This window comes from Monodon monoceros, unplaced genomic scaffold (assembly GCF_005190385.1).
Source record: "Monodon monoceros isolate NGI ecotype Baffin Bay Population unplaced genomic scaffold, NGI_Narwhal_1 Super_Scaffold_12, whole genome shotgun sequence".
Lineage (NCBI taxonomy): Eukaryota > Metazoa > Chordata > Mammalia > Artiodactyla > Monodontidae > Monodon > Monodon monoceros.
The window spans coordinates 115,106,794-115,123,317 of record NW_021703768.1 but is presented as its reverse complement, the minus strand read 5'-3'; the positions used below and the strand labels follow the sequence as shown (position 1 = coordinate 115,123,317).

Here is a 16,524-nt window from a genome sequence, read left to right as displayed (position 1 = left end):
CCCAGTTTCTTGGATAGGTGAGTGGGTAGTTGGTTATACCTCTGAGATTGAGAATATAGATAGAAGAGTAGGCTTGAGGGAGGGTGGGGAGCATAAGTTGAGTATGAGTTACTGTGAATATCTAAGTAGGGGAGTCGATTCAGACACTGGATATATGGCTCTGGACTTTAGAGGAGAGGGGAGGGTGGGAGAAAAGGCTGTGGGAGGTGGCGTGCCATGAAGAGGGCCTGATGTTTAGAGTTTATGTATTTTTATGTATAACTTCTATAATTAATAGTTTGTGTGTATTGATTTGTAGTTTAACTCTGAAGACCAGCTCTACTTTCATTTTTTTAAATTGTTGGGTTGGGGGCAGTGGTTGGGGCAGACCATCCCTTTCTGCTGTGCTCTCTACCACTGTGGGGACAGTGAGAGGTCTTCAGATCAGAGTTCATTGATGAGAACGATGTAATGAAGACCTGCTGTGGGCATGGCCCTATGCTGGGAAGGCTAGGCCGTATGAGAGTCCTTGGACACACAGTCCTTGCTCACGAGGAATGTCGAATCTAGCATGAGGGGGCTGGATGGCTAAATATGTGCTATGAAAAGGTACTCAAACACAGGTCAGTGTCCTATGTGCCAACTGAGTTACAGGCCAGAAATACTACAGTGGTTTAGGGAAGGCAGAGATCACTTAGGACTGAAGTGTTCAAAGGGCTTCATAGAGGAGGCAAAACTTAACTCACTGGACCATTCTGGAAGTCTGGAAAGTGCAAAGTCCAACACAACAAGGGAGAGCAAGCTTCCCAGTTACTAGTCACAGTGGAGGTTGTTGTCAGTGCTTCCAAAATGGCTCTGTTTGGTCTACATCTCTTCCATATATGTAAAATAGAACTAATAATTTCTGTCCCCTGGGCTTTTATGAGCTCTAATCTTATTAGTTCTCTGTCAGAAACCTTCAGTTGTTCCTGATCAGTACTAGATTATATTTTCTCTTCCTGTCTTTTAAGTCTCTCTACAGTTTGAAGACAACATTTGTAATGAATATTTGTGCAGTGTTTTACAGTTTCTAAGTTTACTCCAGGAATGCAAGTATAGTGTAGTATTAGAAAATATATGTCATATACGACATTGAAAGATTAAAGGGAAAAATACGTATGATCATCTCATTAGATTCACAAAAACATTTGATAAAATTCAGTTTAACTTTATGATTAAAAAATAAAACACAAGGGAGTTTTCTTAATTTGATAAAGGCCATCTGCAGAAATCCTAAAATTAACACACAGTGAGGAAACACCACAAACATCTTTTTTAAAAGCAGGAAGACGACAGGAATATTCATTAGCACACTTTATGTTCAACATTCTGTGATATATGACTAAAGGTGGCATAACAGGTGAGTGGGAAAAAGAAGTATTCAATAAATGGAACTTAAAGGAAAAAATTAGATCCATTTAATATAGTGACATAAAAATCAACATCAGATAAAGTAAGGGCTTAAATATCAAAAGCAAAAATGTTAAACCTTTGGTATAAAATAGAAATTTATATCTGTCTGGCATGGAGTAGGGAAGGACACTAACTACAAAAGAAATTATACTTGTGGGATTTTTTTTTTTTTTTGCGGTACGCGGGCCTCTCACTGTTGTGGCCTCTCCCGTTGCGGAGCACAGGCTCCGGACGCGCAGGCCCAGCAGCCATGGCTCACGGCCCCAGCCGCTCCACGGCATGCGGGATCTTCCCGGACCGGGGCACGAACCCGTGTCCCCCGCATTGGCAGGTGGACTCTCAACCACTGCGCCACCAGGGAAGCCCAACTTGTGGGATTTTTAATATGAAGTTTTTTTATCTTTACTGGGTTCTCCCCTTCCTTGATAACATTCTCTGTTTTGAGATTTTCTTCACCTTTTAAACACATGATTCTAATCATCTGTCTTGATATTTGTCATACTGTGCTCAGCACCCTGAATGCAGGCAGTCCCCAAGTTCAGAGGTCTGTAGCTTACATTTTCATGCTGAAGTGAAAGTGGGAAGGAAGCCAGAAGAGGCATCTGTCCTGGTCAGACAAGCTGTGGGTCTGGCATGCTGGTTATATTGGAATGTTCTAGTGGTTACCAATCCCAGTGTGAAATTGAGAGAGACTCTCAGGTCTCCGGAACTTTTTCTTAACCATAGCAACGCCTATCTTGAGCCAGTTTGCAAGACTAGGTGGTAGCATCAACGGAGGCCCACTAGGGGAAGGCAAAGGAAGCTACTCTCAGTGTCTTAGAGTTGGAGTGAACTGTGGGTCCCCAAATCTACACAAGTGGAGAAGGTTCTGTTTTTCTACTAGCAAAGCAGAGCTTAACCTGGTCCAAAGAGACCTAACTCCAATGTCCTGGACTTGACTTGGAGCTGAATAGTTTTACCAGTTTGGGGAGAAGGTCCTTTCCTTGCTCATTTTTTGGATTCTTCTTTCCCACCCACCATCAAGTTGAGACTTGTTGCTCAGGAGTGATTGGGCATCTAGCTGGCATCCCATAGGAATTTGAGTGTTTTGTCTTTGGTATAGAGGGCTTTGAGATTATGGGTGGCTCTTGCTAGTCACCACCTGCTCATTTAGGCCACATAGCTAGTCTTTATATAACAATTACAATCCTTTGTCTTTCTATGGGATTATGGTTTCACCAAAGCTTTCACTCTTGTGCCACTGTTCTCCACGCTGTAGCCAATGTGATCTTTCTAAAGCACAAATGTGTTTACCCACTTCCTGCTCCACTTCTTTGCTTAAAACTCTGATGGCTTCTCATTGTTTTAGAATGAAATCCAAACTCCTTAGCTTTGTTTATGACACTTAAAAGACTGCTCAGTCTTCTAGGCTTTTCTCTTGATACTCTTCTTTAGTTTTACTGAACTTCCAGTGCTTTGAACATACTTGACTCCTTTTCTCTGGGTCTTTGTTCATATTGTTTCCTCTGCTGTTTCCCATCGTCCTTTTTACCTGGCTAATTTCTGCTCTTCCTTAAGACTTCTGTTTTTCCTCAGCTTCTAGTAAGTTTTTCCTTAACCTGCCAGCACTGGGATAGTTGCCTATCCTTTGTGCTTCTGAGAAATGTTTTCCTGGCTTTCTCTGTCACTGAACTCTAAGCTTTGTGAAAGCAAGGTCTGTGATTTCCTTATTGTTGTGTTTCTCTTGAATTTAAATACAGTGCTTGGCACATAGTAAACTCCTTTAAATGTTCGTTGAATGAACCAACATCCCTGTGAAGTGAGTGGTATAGTGCTTAATCTCTCCTCACCCCCTACCCTTTTAGGGATGGAGAGATGGAGGATAAGGACCTCCCACAAAGTTACACCTGTGCTTGATGGAAGAAGCTGAGCTCGGATCTGAGGGGTACATTTTCTGAGGGGTGCATTTTGCACTGGAAGATCCTGAAGAAATTCCTGACCCAGTGATTTCCTTCCCTGCTGGGTCTGTGGTGAAGAGAACAGGCTGACAGAGATGCCCCTGGTGGGTGGGCAAATGCATGGGTTTGTGGCAGTTGGATGAACGAGTTTACCAACATGTGATCCTCTCTTTCCCTTCCCACTCCCTTCCTGTTCACAGCATCAAGCTGAGCTCCCAGCCCCCAATACAGGCTGGGGATGACGAAAAGAACCAGAGGACGATTACTGTCAACCCTGCCCACATGGGGAAGGCGTTCAAGGTTATGAATGAACTGCGGAGGTACTTTTCCTATTTTGCTCGTGCCCTTTTGGAAGGAACTTGCTGGGTGAGCGTCATCAGGGACTGAGAACAGAGGTCAGAGCACCACCAACTAGTGAAGTCTGACTCTTCCTCACCCACACTTGTCACTTGGCTTTCCCTTTCAAACTCTGATAGAGACAGAATGGCTTCCTCAAATTTCTCTCTTTCCTTTGTATTTATTTAACACCTATTGTTTCAGTGCTTAATCACTGGGGAAAAAAATCCATTATGGTTACAGCAGTTCTGTTCATAAACTTGATTTCCAACTGAACCAGCTGCATGAAGGCCAGTAATAGAATGATTGCAACACCTACACACAATTGCAGATTAAAGATTGTGGATGCCAGGCTTTCTTTGGGCCTCCCTCTCTCATGCTTTGGCCTGAACTTTTGTCTTTGTCAAGACAACCACGTGAATGGAAGAATACCTAGCTTCTAAAATGCAGTTTAACTCTATAAAGAAAGAAATGAAATGCAGAAGCACTCATCCTCACTGAGCTAAACAGTGAGGGGTGTGCAGGCTATTTGTAAGACCAATGTGCATGTTTGCTGAGCTTTTTTGCAAGACAGGTTCAGGGCACTGAACATGTTTTTCTGTACGAAGGCTGTGCATACAATCTCTTCTTTATCAGAGAGCTCAGAAGCTTCCTTTGCCCATGGCATTATTTGTTATCTTTTTTATTGAAATACAATAAATTATTGATTTACAATGTTGTGATAGTTTCAGGTGTACAGCAAAGTGATTCAGTTATATATATATATTCTTTTTCAGATTCTTTTCCATTATAGATTATTACAAGATATTGAATATAGTTCCGTGTGCTGTACAGTAAATCTTGTTTATCTATTTTATATATAGTAGTATGTATCTGTTAATCCCAAACTCCTAATTTGTCTCTCCCCCACCCTTTGCCCTTTGGTAAACATAAGTTTGTTTTCTATGTCTGTGAGTCTATTTCTCTTTTGTAAGTAAGTTCATGTGGATCATTAGTTTAGAGTCCACATATAAGTGATATCATGTGATATTTATCTTTCTCTGTCTGACTTACTTCACTTAGTATGATAATCTCTAGGTCCATCCATGTTGTCGCAAATGGCATTATTTCATTCTTTTTTATGGTTGAGTAGTATTCCGTTTTATATATATATATATATATATATATATATATGTAAAAAACGATGGTGTATATATGTATCTATATCTATATCATATATGTATGGTATATATATACCATATCTTCTTTATCCCTTCATCTGTCAATGGACATTTAGGTTGCTTCCATATCTTGGCTATTGTAAATAGTGCTGCAATGAACATTGGGGTGCATGTATCTTTTTGAATTAGAGTTTTCATCTTTTCCAGATATATGCCCAGGAGTGGGATTGCTGGATCATATGGTAGCTCTATTTTTATTTTTTTAAGGAAATTTCATACTGTTCTCCATAGTGGCTGCACCAGTTTACATTCCCACCAACAGTGTAGGAGGGTTCCCTTTTCTCCACACCCTCTCCAGCATTTATTATTTGTAGATTATTTGATGATGGCCATTTTGACTGGTGTGAGGTGATGCCTCATTGTAGTTTTGATTTGCATTTCTCTAATAATTAGTGATGTTGAGCATCTTTTCATGTTTCTGTTGTGCCCATGCCATTATTTACCACATATTTCATCCTATTGTGAGTTGTAACTGTTTATACCCTCTTTGTAGTTCATGCGCTCCCTGAGGGCAGGGGCAACTTCTGAATCATTTTAATCTCTAGCACCTTGTACTTCATAGGAGATTTGACTTATCCACCAAAGATGCACAGACATACTGGCTAGGCTCTGGGATGCGTGGGTGGGGGTACAAGGTAAAAAATGATAATAAGTCAATGAAAATGGTCTTTCTACAGTGCAACTAGGTGTTATGAAGGAAAACTGCATCAGGTGCCTGCCAGGTGGTAGGTATGCAATAATTGTTAGTTTCTTAAAGGGTGTCGTGAAAGCAAGCATGTCAAACCGCAACTTTGGAGGACACTTCCTAAAAGGGACGGTGCTTGAGCTAAATTCTGAAGAACAAGTAAGAGTTAGAGAAATGAAAAGTGGTAAGGTTAGGGGGAAGTCTTCCAGCCAGAGAAAATGGCATGAGCAAAAGCACATATAGCTGAAGATGTGTGTTTTGGGTAGAGGCTTAAACTACTTGTAAACAAAAATTCTATATTCATTTACTCATTTCTCCTTTCTGCAAGGCCTAGTCTTTGGCATTAAAAACCAAGTTAAATTAAATTTGTCTTATGCCCTACTGATCAAAAATTTTTTAATTAATTTATTTTATTTTTGGCTGCATTGGGTCTTCGTTGCTGTGCACAGGCTTTCTCTAGTTGTGGCAAGTGGGGGCTGCTCTTCGTTGTGGTGCATGGGCTTCTCCTTGTGGTGGCTTCTCTTGTTGCGGAGGACAGGCTCTAGAGCACAGGCTCAGTAGTTGTGGCGCACAAGCTTAGTTCCTGTGCGGCATGTGGGATCTTCCCAGACCAGGGCTCGAACCCGTGTCCTCTGCATTGGCAGGCAGATTCTTAACCATTGTGCAACCAGGGAAGCCTTACTGATCAATTTTTATTAGGCTTCCTGCCAGATTTCCTAGAAGCTCCATCCATAGTTGTTTTAGGCAGTGGGCAGTGCTAACATTCAATCCTAATTCTCTTTTGTCACTAAAGAATTTGTGTTGTGTTCCCTAGACACTGTTGAAGTTCCTCATTTAGTTCCCTTGAGTATGGCTTGTGTCCTTTGTCTGATTTAAGACTTCAGGTCTCCAAATAAACAACCTAACTTTACACCTCGAGGAATTAGAAAAAGAAGTTCAATCTAAGCTCAAATTTAGCAGAAGGAAAGAAGTAATAAAGATTAGATAAAATGAAATAGAGACTAGACAGACAATAGGAAAAAAATCAATGAAACTAAGAGCTGTTTCTTTGAAAAGATAAACAAAATTGACAAATCTTTAGCTAAACTAACCAAGATAAAAAGAGAGAGGACTCACAATTATAAATGAAAAAGGAGACGTTACAACTGTTATCACAGAAAGACTAATCATTACAAGAGGCCACTGTGAAGAATTATATACCAACAAATTGGATAACCTAGAAGAAATGGATAAATTCCTTGAAACATATAAACTATGAAGACTGGATCAAGAAGTAGAAAATCTGAACAAACCAGTAATGATTAAGGAGATTGGATTGGTAATCAAAAATCTCTCACAAAGAAAAGCATGACCAGATGGTTTCACTGGTGAATTCTACCAAACTTTCAAAGAATAATTAACACTAGTCCTTCTCATACTCTTACCAAAACTTGAGGAGGAGGGAATAATCCCAAACTCATTACCAGCATTACCCTGATACCAAAGCCAGCTAAGGACACTACAAGAAAAGAGAACTGTAGGCCAATATCCCTGATAAATATTGATGCAAAAATTCTCAACAAAATACTAGCAAACGGTATATGTATGATTTGGTAAAATACGATCTGATAAAAGGATCATATACCATGATCAAGTGAGATTTATCTCTGGGATGCAAGGGTGGTTCAAGATAATGAAATCAATAAATGTGATACACCACATTCATAGAATGAAGGATAAAAATCATAAGATCCTTTCAATAGATGCAGAAAAGCTGTTTGACAAAATTCAACATCCTTTCATAATAAAAGACTCCCAACAAATTGGGTATAGAAGGATCATACCTCAACATGTTAAAAGCCCTGTATGACAAACCCACAGCTAACATCATAATGGTGAAAGTTTGAAAGCTTTTTCTCTGAGGTCAGGAAAAAGACAAGGGTGCCCACTTTCACCATTCTTTTTGAACATAGTACTGGAAGTTCTCGCCAGAGCAGTTAGGCAAGAAAAAGAAATAAAAGGCATCCAAATTAGAAAAGAAGAAGTAAAATCATCTCTGTTTGCAGATAACATGATCCTATATATAAAAAAACCCTAAAAGACTCCACCAAAAAGCTGTTAGAACTTAAAAACAAATTTGGTAAAGTTGCAGGATACAAAATCAACATACAAAAGTCAGTTTCATTTCTATACAATAACAAACTATCTGAAAAAGAAATAAAGCAATCTCATTTACAATAGTGTCAAAGCAATAAAATATTAGGAATAAATTTAACCAAAAAGGTGAAAGATCTGTACACTGAAAACCATAAGACATTGATGAAAGACATTGAAAAAGAGACACAGATAAATGGAAAGATATCCCATACTCATGGATTGAGAGAATTAATATTGTTAAAATGTCCATACTCCCCAAAGCCATCTGTAGATTCAGTGCAATCCCTATAAAAATTCCAATGGCATTTTTCACAGAAATAGAAGAAACAATCCTAAAATCTGTATGGAACCACAAAAGAACCTAAACAGCCAAAGCAATCTTGTAAAAGAAGAGCAAAGTTTGGAGACATCACACTCTCTGATTTCAAACTACAGTTGGCCCTTGAACAGCATGGGTTTGAACTGCAAGGGTCCACTTACTTGGATTTTTTTCATTAACTGCTATTGTACTACACTATCTGTGGTTGGTTGAATCCTGGATGTGGAAGTGTGGATATGGAAAAGTTATATGTGGATTTTCGACTGCATGGGGAAGGAGGAGTTTGCTCCCCTAACCCCCATGTTGTTCAAGGCTCAACTGTATATGACAAAACTATGGTAATCAGAACAGTATGGTATAGACATGTAGACCAGTGGAACAGAATTGAGAGCCCAGAAATAAACCCACATGTATATGGTCAACTACTCTTTGACAGAGGAGCCAAGAATACTTAATGGGGAAAGGACAGTCTTTCATCAAATGGTGTTAGGATAACTGGACATCCACATGTGAAAGAATGACTTTGGACTCCTGTCTTACACCACTCACAAAAATTAACTCAAAATGGATTAAAGACCTAAATGTTAAGACCTGAAACCATAAAACTCCTGGAAGAAAACAGGGGAAAAAAATAAGTGGGACTTCATCAAACTGAAAAGCTCCTTCACAGTAAAGGAAATCATCAACAAAATGAAAAGGCAACCTATGAAAGGGAGAAAATACTGGCAAACCATAAATCTTATGAAGGGTTAATATCCAAAACATATAAGGAATGCTTAGAACTCAGTAGAAAAAAATGATTAAAAATGGGCAAAGAACCTCAATAAACATTTTTGCAAAGAAGATACCCAAATGGCCAACAGGTGCATGGAAAGGGGATCAACATCACTAATCATCAGGGAAATTCAAATCAAAATCACAATGAGGTATCACCTCACACCTGTTAGAATGGCTATTATCAAACAAACAAACAAAAACAGACAAATAAAAAACACACAAGAGGGCTTCCCTGGTGGCGCAGTGGTTGAGAGTCTGCCTGCCGATGCAGGGGACGTGGGTTCGTGCCCCGGTCCAGGAAGATCCCACATGCCGCAGAGCGGCTAGGCCTGTGAGCCATGGCCGCTGAGCCTGCGCGTCCGGAGCCTGTGCTCTGCAACAGGAGAGGCCACAACAGTGAGAGGCCCACGTACTGCAAAACAAAACAAAATAAAACAAAACAAAACAAAAAAACACACAAGAGATAACAAGCGCTTGTGAGGCTGTGGAGAAAAGGGAACACTTGTGCGCTATTGGTAGGAATGTAAATTGGTACAGCCACTATGGAAAACAATATGGAGATTCCTCAAAAAATTAAAAATTGATCTGTGGGCTTCCCTGGTGGCGCAGTGGTTAAGAATCTGCCTGCTACTGCAGGGGACATGGGTTCGAGCCCTGGTCTGGGAAGATCCCACATGCCGCGGAGCAACTGAGCCCGTGTACCACAACTACTGAGCCTGCGCTCTAGAGCCTGTGAGCCACAACTACTGAAGCCCGTGTGCCAAAACTACTGAAGCCCGTGCGCCTAGAGCCCATGCTCTGCAACAAGAGAAGCCACCATAGTGAGAAGCCTGCACACCACAACAAAGAGTAGCCCCCGCTCTCAGCAACTAGAGAAAACCTGCATGCAGCAGTGAAGATACAATGCAGCCAAAAATTAAATAAACGAATTTAAAAAATTGATCTGCTATACAATGTAGCAGTCACACGTCTGGGCATATATCTGAAGGAAATGAAATCACCATCTCGAAGAGATATTTGCACTCCCATGTTCATTGCAGCATTATTCACAGTAGCCAAGACATGAACACAACCTAACTGTTGGTCAGTGGATGAATGGATAAAGAAGATGTGGTATATATACACACTGGAATATTATTCAGCCACAAAAAAGAGGAAATCCTGTCATTTGCAACAACATGGATGAACCTCGAGGGCATTGTATTCAGTGAAGTAAGTCAGACAGAGAAAGACAAAGACTGTATGATCTCATTTATATGTGAAATCTAAAAAAGCCGAACTCACAGAAAGAGAGTACGTTAGTGGTTGTCAGGGACTGGGGGTTGTGGGAAATGGGAGATGTTGGTCAGAGGGTACAAACCTCCAGTTTTAAGAGGAATAAGTTCTGGGGATCTAATGTACGATGTGGTGACTATAGTTAGCAGTACTGTATTGCATACTTGAAAGTTGCTAAGAGAGTACATCTTAAATGTTCTCACCACAAAAAATAAATGGTAACTATGTGAGATGATAGATGTATTACCTTATTGTGGTAATTATTTCACAATATATATCAAATCATCACATTATACGCTTTAAACTTACACAATGTTATATGTCAATTATAGCTCAATAAAACTGGGTGAAAAAGACTGCCTGCTTTAGCCAACTGTAGTAACTGCTTAAAGGTAGAGCTCAGGAAATAGACATGCACACAGAATTCCCCGAACCCTCACTTTATATTATTAGCATTTTTTCTTTTTCTTAAATACCTAAAAAAATCCTGTTATGTCTGTTCCTTCTTTTGCAAGTTACCACATTTTGCATCTTTCCTCAAAAGCATCAACTTGGATTTAACCTCCTCCAACAGTCCTGCTGCTTCTCTTTTGTATAAGTCAGCGTTTGCCAAGGCTGTTCTGAGGAACATTTCCTCAAGATGCTCTGTGGGGAAAAAAGAGATCTGTAACAAAATGAGTTTGAAAAATGTTATATAAAACTGCTATACCCACCCCCTGAGATTCATAATATATATAGGCATATTAAAATCTCTGAGAAGTCATACAATAAACTTGTCTAACAGGGTTTCCCACATGGTTTTGAATCCTCTTTAGTTGTTGTTGTTATGGATAGACCGAGTGTTCTGTGAAACTTATTTTGGAAAACACTGGTCCTTTGCTGAAATTTAAGTGAATCATCTTTGTATGAGTCAGGGTTTTTCAGAGAAACAGAACCAATAATATATCTATTTATATATCTATTATTTATATATGATTTATATATATGTATTGCTTCTGTTTCTCTGGAAAACTAGATATATAGACACAGATATGTAAGAGGAGATTTATTATAGGAGTTTAACTCGCATGATTGTGGAGGACGAGAATTGCCACAATCCGCTGTCTACAAGCTGGAGAACCAGGAGAGCCAGTGGTATAATTCAGTCCAAATCTGAAGGCCTGAGAAACAAGAGCCAGTGGAGTATGTCTTGCGGTCCAAAGGCCCAAGAACCAAGAGCCTCGATGTCTGAGGGCAGGAGAAGATGGCCAGTATAGCTCAAGAAGAGAAAGAGAGAATTCACCCTTCCTCCACCTTTTTGTTCTATTCAAGCCCTCTGTGGATTGGATGATGCCCACCTAAATTGGTGAAAGAGATCTTCTTTTCTCAGTCTACCAGTTCAAAGGCTAATCTCTTCTAGGGAAACCTTTGCAGACGCACCCACAAATAATATTTTATCAGCTATCTGGGCATCACTTAGCCTGGTTAAGTTGACATATAATATTAACCATCACAGTCTTGTTCTTCCTTTTGATTTTTTCAAATTGATTTTGATTTTTTCAAATGGACCACAATCTGTTTATGTTTTGGTTGGGAAAATTTTAGTTCAGGTTTAGGCATGGATTTCCCTTTCATTTTTAAATTAAAACCTTTAAATTTTTCTTTAAAAATTTGTAAATTTTGTAAATTTTTTGTAAAAAGAATATATTATAGAACATTTAGAAAATACAGGTGAGCAAAAAGTCACAGTGCTAACCATTGTTAACCCTTAGGAGATCTTTTTTTTCTTTAATATATACGTCTCAACCAGATTTTTTTTCCTATGGGTGACTTTTATTTTATTTATTTAAAAAATATTTTAATTTTATTGGAGTACAGTTGATTTACAATGTTGTGTTAGTTTCATGTGTACAGCGAAGTGATTCAGTTATACATATACATATATTCATTCTTTTTAGATTCTTTTCTCATATAGGTTATCACAGAATATTAGGTAGAGTGCCCTGTGCTATACAGTAGGTCCTTGTTTATCTGTCTTATATACAGTAGTGTATGTGTTCAACCAGATTTTTATTCTTAACATTATGTTGAACAAATTTTTTGTGTTACTGTTCTACAACTTCATTTTAAGTGGATGAATGATATTCTATTTTTGTTTTTTTTAAAAACACTTCCCTGTTGTTGGGTGTCTAGGTTTTCCAATCCCTCAAATAAATAATACCTGCAGTGGTTATGTGTGGAGCAGGATAGCACAGTGGTCACAAGCATAGACTCTGGAGCCAGGCAGCCTGGTTTCAAATCTTGGCTCCAGTGCTGACTAGCTGTGAACCTGGGCAAGTTCCTTAATATCCCCAACCTCACTTTTGTCAACCATAAAATGGGGCTAATAATAGTTCCAGTCTTGCTGGCTTGTTAAGAGGATTAATAAGTTAAGTGCTTAGAACAGTGACAGCACATATATTACTGTTGTTAAGTACTTGTGCATATTTACAATTATTTCTATAGAATTAATTCCTAGAAGTAGAATTGCTAATTTAAACAGCATGTTGCATAATAAAAATAGCAATAGCTTATTCCTTAGATATTTTATGAGTCCTTGCAACATAGTGAACATTCTGTGTTAGCTGTTATTATGATGGCGATTTTTTTAAAAAGATGTCTTTATTTATTTATTTAATTTATTTTTGGCTGCGTTGGATCTTAGTTGCGGCACGCGGGATCTTTTGTTGCGGTTGTGGTGCGTGGGCTTCTCTCTAGTTGTGGTGTGCAGGTTTTCTCTTCTCTAGTTTTGGCACGCAGGCTCCAGGATGCCTGGGCTCTGTAGTTTGTGGAACGTTGGCTCTAGTTGAGGCGCGCGAGCTCAGTAGTTCTGACACGCAGGCCTAGTTGCCCTGCGGCATGTGGGATCCTAGTTCCCCGACCAGGGATCGACCCTGTGTCCCCTGCATAGCAAGGCAGATTCTTTACCACTGGACCACCAGGGAAGTCCCCTGATGGCAATTTTTTGCTTCAGGCATATGGCAGTAGGTGAGACAAAGTCTTGCCCTCAATCTTGCTTGTATTCTAGTGGTGTTCAAAGACTATATCAAATTCTAAGGTATTTAAATGGCTAACTTAAAAAACTAGCATGGAATGGGGGAGGCAGGGGGAGAAAGGGGGCCTGAATAGACACTTTATTGATTTGGGTGAGTTTAATGGGAACCGGCGAGAGGCATACTTTGTTTTGATGAAGACCAGGGTGAAGCACCTTGCCATTCAGGGGTCAGGCTAATGAAATGTTACCTGATATTCCAGGGACCTAGGGTTATTTCTTGCATTATTTTCACATTCCCCTCCCTCAATTTTAAGCTATTTTAGTTCAAGCACATATATTCTTTGCAATTTATGAATCACACAATTCACGTGTTTCCTGTTCTTTATACTTGCATTGTAGAAAATGGGCTGCTGACATGGTAACCAGCCAGCTTTCCTCCTCCTTTTGCACTTCCTCGCTCTGCTCTGGTCAGACCAACAGCTGCTTCTGGGCAGCAGAGCCCTAATGGCTCTTTGTCTCCTGACTTACCAGCCAACCAGCAAGTGGGCACGTGGTCCTTGTTGGAATAGCAACCCCTCATCAGGCCTGAAAAGGAGCAACAATCTTCTATCTTATCTTTACAATTTGAATCTCTCATTTCTCCATTGCAAAAAGTTCTCTGCTTCATCTTTTTTTTTAGATTGTTTTCCAGTATGGCTTTATTACTAGTAACGAGCCATTTTAGCACACTGCTTTTTGTTTTTCTTTTCTTTTGAAGTGTATTATTTTTTTAGCCTTTAAAATTTTTATTCCTTCTTGCTTTTAGTATAACTTTTTAAAATTGAAGCATAGTTGATTTACAATATTGTGTTAGCTTCAAGTGTACAGCATACTGATTCATTTTTTTTTTCAGATTATATTCCATTATAGGTTATTACAGGATATTGAGTATAATTTCCTGTGCTGTACAGTAAATGTTTGTTGCTTATCTCTTTTATGTATAGTAGTTTATATCTTTTAATACCATACTCCTAATTTCCCCCTCCCCCCTCCCCTTTGGTAACCATAAATTTGTTTTCTATGTCTGTGAGTCTGTTTCTGTTTTGTATATACATCCATTTGTATTATTTTTTAGATTTCATATGTAAGTGATATAGTATTTGTCTTTCTCTGTCTGACTTATTTCACTAAGCATAGTATTCTCTAGGTCCATCCATGTTGCTGCAAATGGAGATTTTTCATTCTTTTTTATTGCTGGGCAGTATTCCATCTTGTGTGTGTGTGTGTGTGTGTGTGTGTGTGTGTATCACATCTTCTTAAGCCAGTCATCTGGACACTTGGGTTGCTTCCACGTCTTGGCTAGTGTGAATACTGCTGCTATGAACATTGGGGTGCATATATCTTTTCGATTTAGAATTTTCATTTTTTGCAGATGTATATGCTGTTTTTCTTTTTTTGGTAACAGCTTCATCAAGATATAATTCATATACCATACAATTCACCCATTTAAAGTGTACAATTTAATGGCTTTTATTATATTCACAGAACTGGGCAACCATCAATCAATTTTAGAATATTTTCATCACCCTGTATACTTTAGCAGTAATCCCCCTGTTATCCCTATTCACTCACCTCCCAGTACTAGACAGCCACTAGTCTACTTTCCGTCTTTATGATTTACCTATTTTGGAATCATATAATGTGTCTTTTGTGACTAACAGTTTTTACTTAGCATAATGTTTTCAAGGTTCATTCATGCTGTAGCATGTCTCAGTATTTCATTCCTTTTTATTGCTGAATAATATTTCATTGTATGGATATACAGATTTGAGGCCATTTGGCTATTATGAATAATGCTGCTGTGAACATTCAGGTACAAGTTTTTGTGTGGATGTATGTTTTATTTCTCTTGGGAGTGGGATTCCTGGGTCAAATAACAACTCTGTGTTTAACCTTTTGAGGAACCATCAGACTGTTTTCCACAGCAGCTGTACCACTTTACATTTCTATCAGCAGTGTATGAAGCTCCCAATTTCTCCATATTCTCATCAACACTTGTTATTTTCTGTGTTTTTGATTATAACCATCCTAGTATGTGTGAGAAGTTATCTCACTGTGGTTTTGATTTACGTTTCTCTGATGACTAATGATGTTGAGCACCTTTTCATGTGATCATTGGCCATTTCTGTATCTTATTTGGAGAATGTCTATTAAGATACTTTGCCTATTTTAAATTGGGTTATATGTCTACTTATTATTGAGTTGTAAAGTTTTTATGTATTCTAGATACAAGCTTCTTATCAGACATATGATTTACAAAGGTTTTCTTTCATTATGTAGGTTTTCTTCTCATTTTCCTGATGTCCTAAAGCACAAAAGTTGTAAACTTTGATGTCTAATGTATCTTTTTTTTTGTTTGTGCTTTTGGTGTCCTATCTAACAAACCACTGCCTAATCCAAAGTCATGAAGATTTACCCCAATGTCTCTTCTAAGAGTTTTATAGTTTTAACTCTTACATTTAGGTCTTTGATCCATTTTGAGTTAATTTTTGTGTATGGTGTGAGGTAAGGGTCCAACTTCATTCTTCTGCATGTGGATATCCAGTTATCCTAGCAGCATTTGTTGAAAAGATTATTCTCTCCCGGTTGAATGGTCTTAGCATCCTTTTCAGAAATCAGTTAACTGTGAATGTGAGGGTTTATTTTAAACTCTCAATTCTATTCTGTTGACCTATGTATCTATCCTTGTGCTATTACTACACTGTCTTTAGCTTTGTAGAGTTTTGAAATTGGGAAACCTGAGTTCTTCAACTCTGTTCTTTTTCAAGATTGTTTTGGCCATTCTAGGTCCCTTGCATTTACATTTGAATTTTAGGCTCAGCTTGTCACTTTCTGCAAAGAAGCCAACTGGGAGTTTGATAGAAATTGTATTGCATCTGTAGAACATTTTGGGGGAGAATTGCCATCTTAACAGTATTAATCTTCCAATTCATGAACACTGGAGATCTTTCCACTTATTTAAGTCTTTAATTTACTTCAACTGTGTTTTATAGTTTTAGGGTATAGGTTTTGAATTTTTTTGTTAAATTTATTCCTAAAGTATTTTATTCTTTTTGATGCTATTGTAAATGGGATTTTAAAAATATCATTTTTGGATTGTTCACCGCAAGTGTACAGAAACACAGTTGATTTTTGTATATTGATCTTGTATTCTGCAACCTCCTTATACTCATTTATTTATTTTAGTAGTTTTTTAGTGGATTCCTTGGGATTTTATATGTACAAGATCATGTCATTTGTGAATAGAGATAGTTTTATTTCTTTCTTTCCAATTTGGATGCCCTTTATTTCATTTCCTTGCCTAATTGCCCTGGCTAGCCACCCTAATGTTATCTTACTTATCAGCAGTATTTGGT

The 16,524-nt window shown here is 38.5% G+C and overlaps 1 protein-coding gene across 1 annotated transcript in view; it reads left to right on the top strand.

Annotated features, from left to right (window-relative positions):
• Window positions 1–16,524, top strand: part of KLHL3 (kelch like family member 3) — a 110,651-nt gene that overhangs the window by 8,637 nt on the left and 85,490 nt on the right. The window contains exon 2 of the mRNA XM_029218957.1: window positions 3,569–3,688. Within this exon, the coding sequence (XP_029074790.1) occupies window positions 3,569–3,688 (120 nt within the window). The remainder of the gene's footprint in view (window positions 1–3,568; window positions 3,689–16,524) is intronic.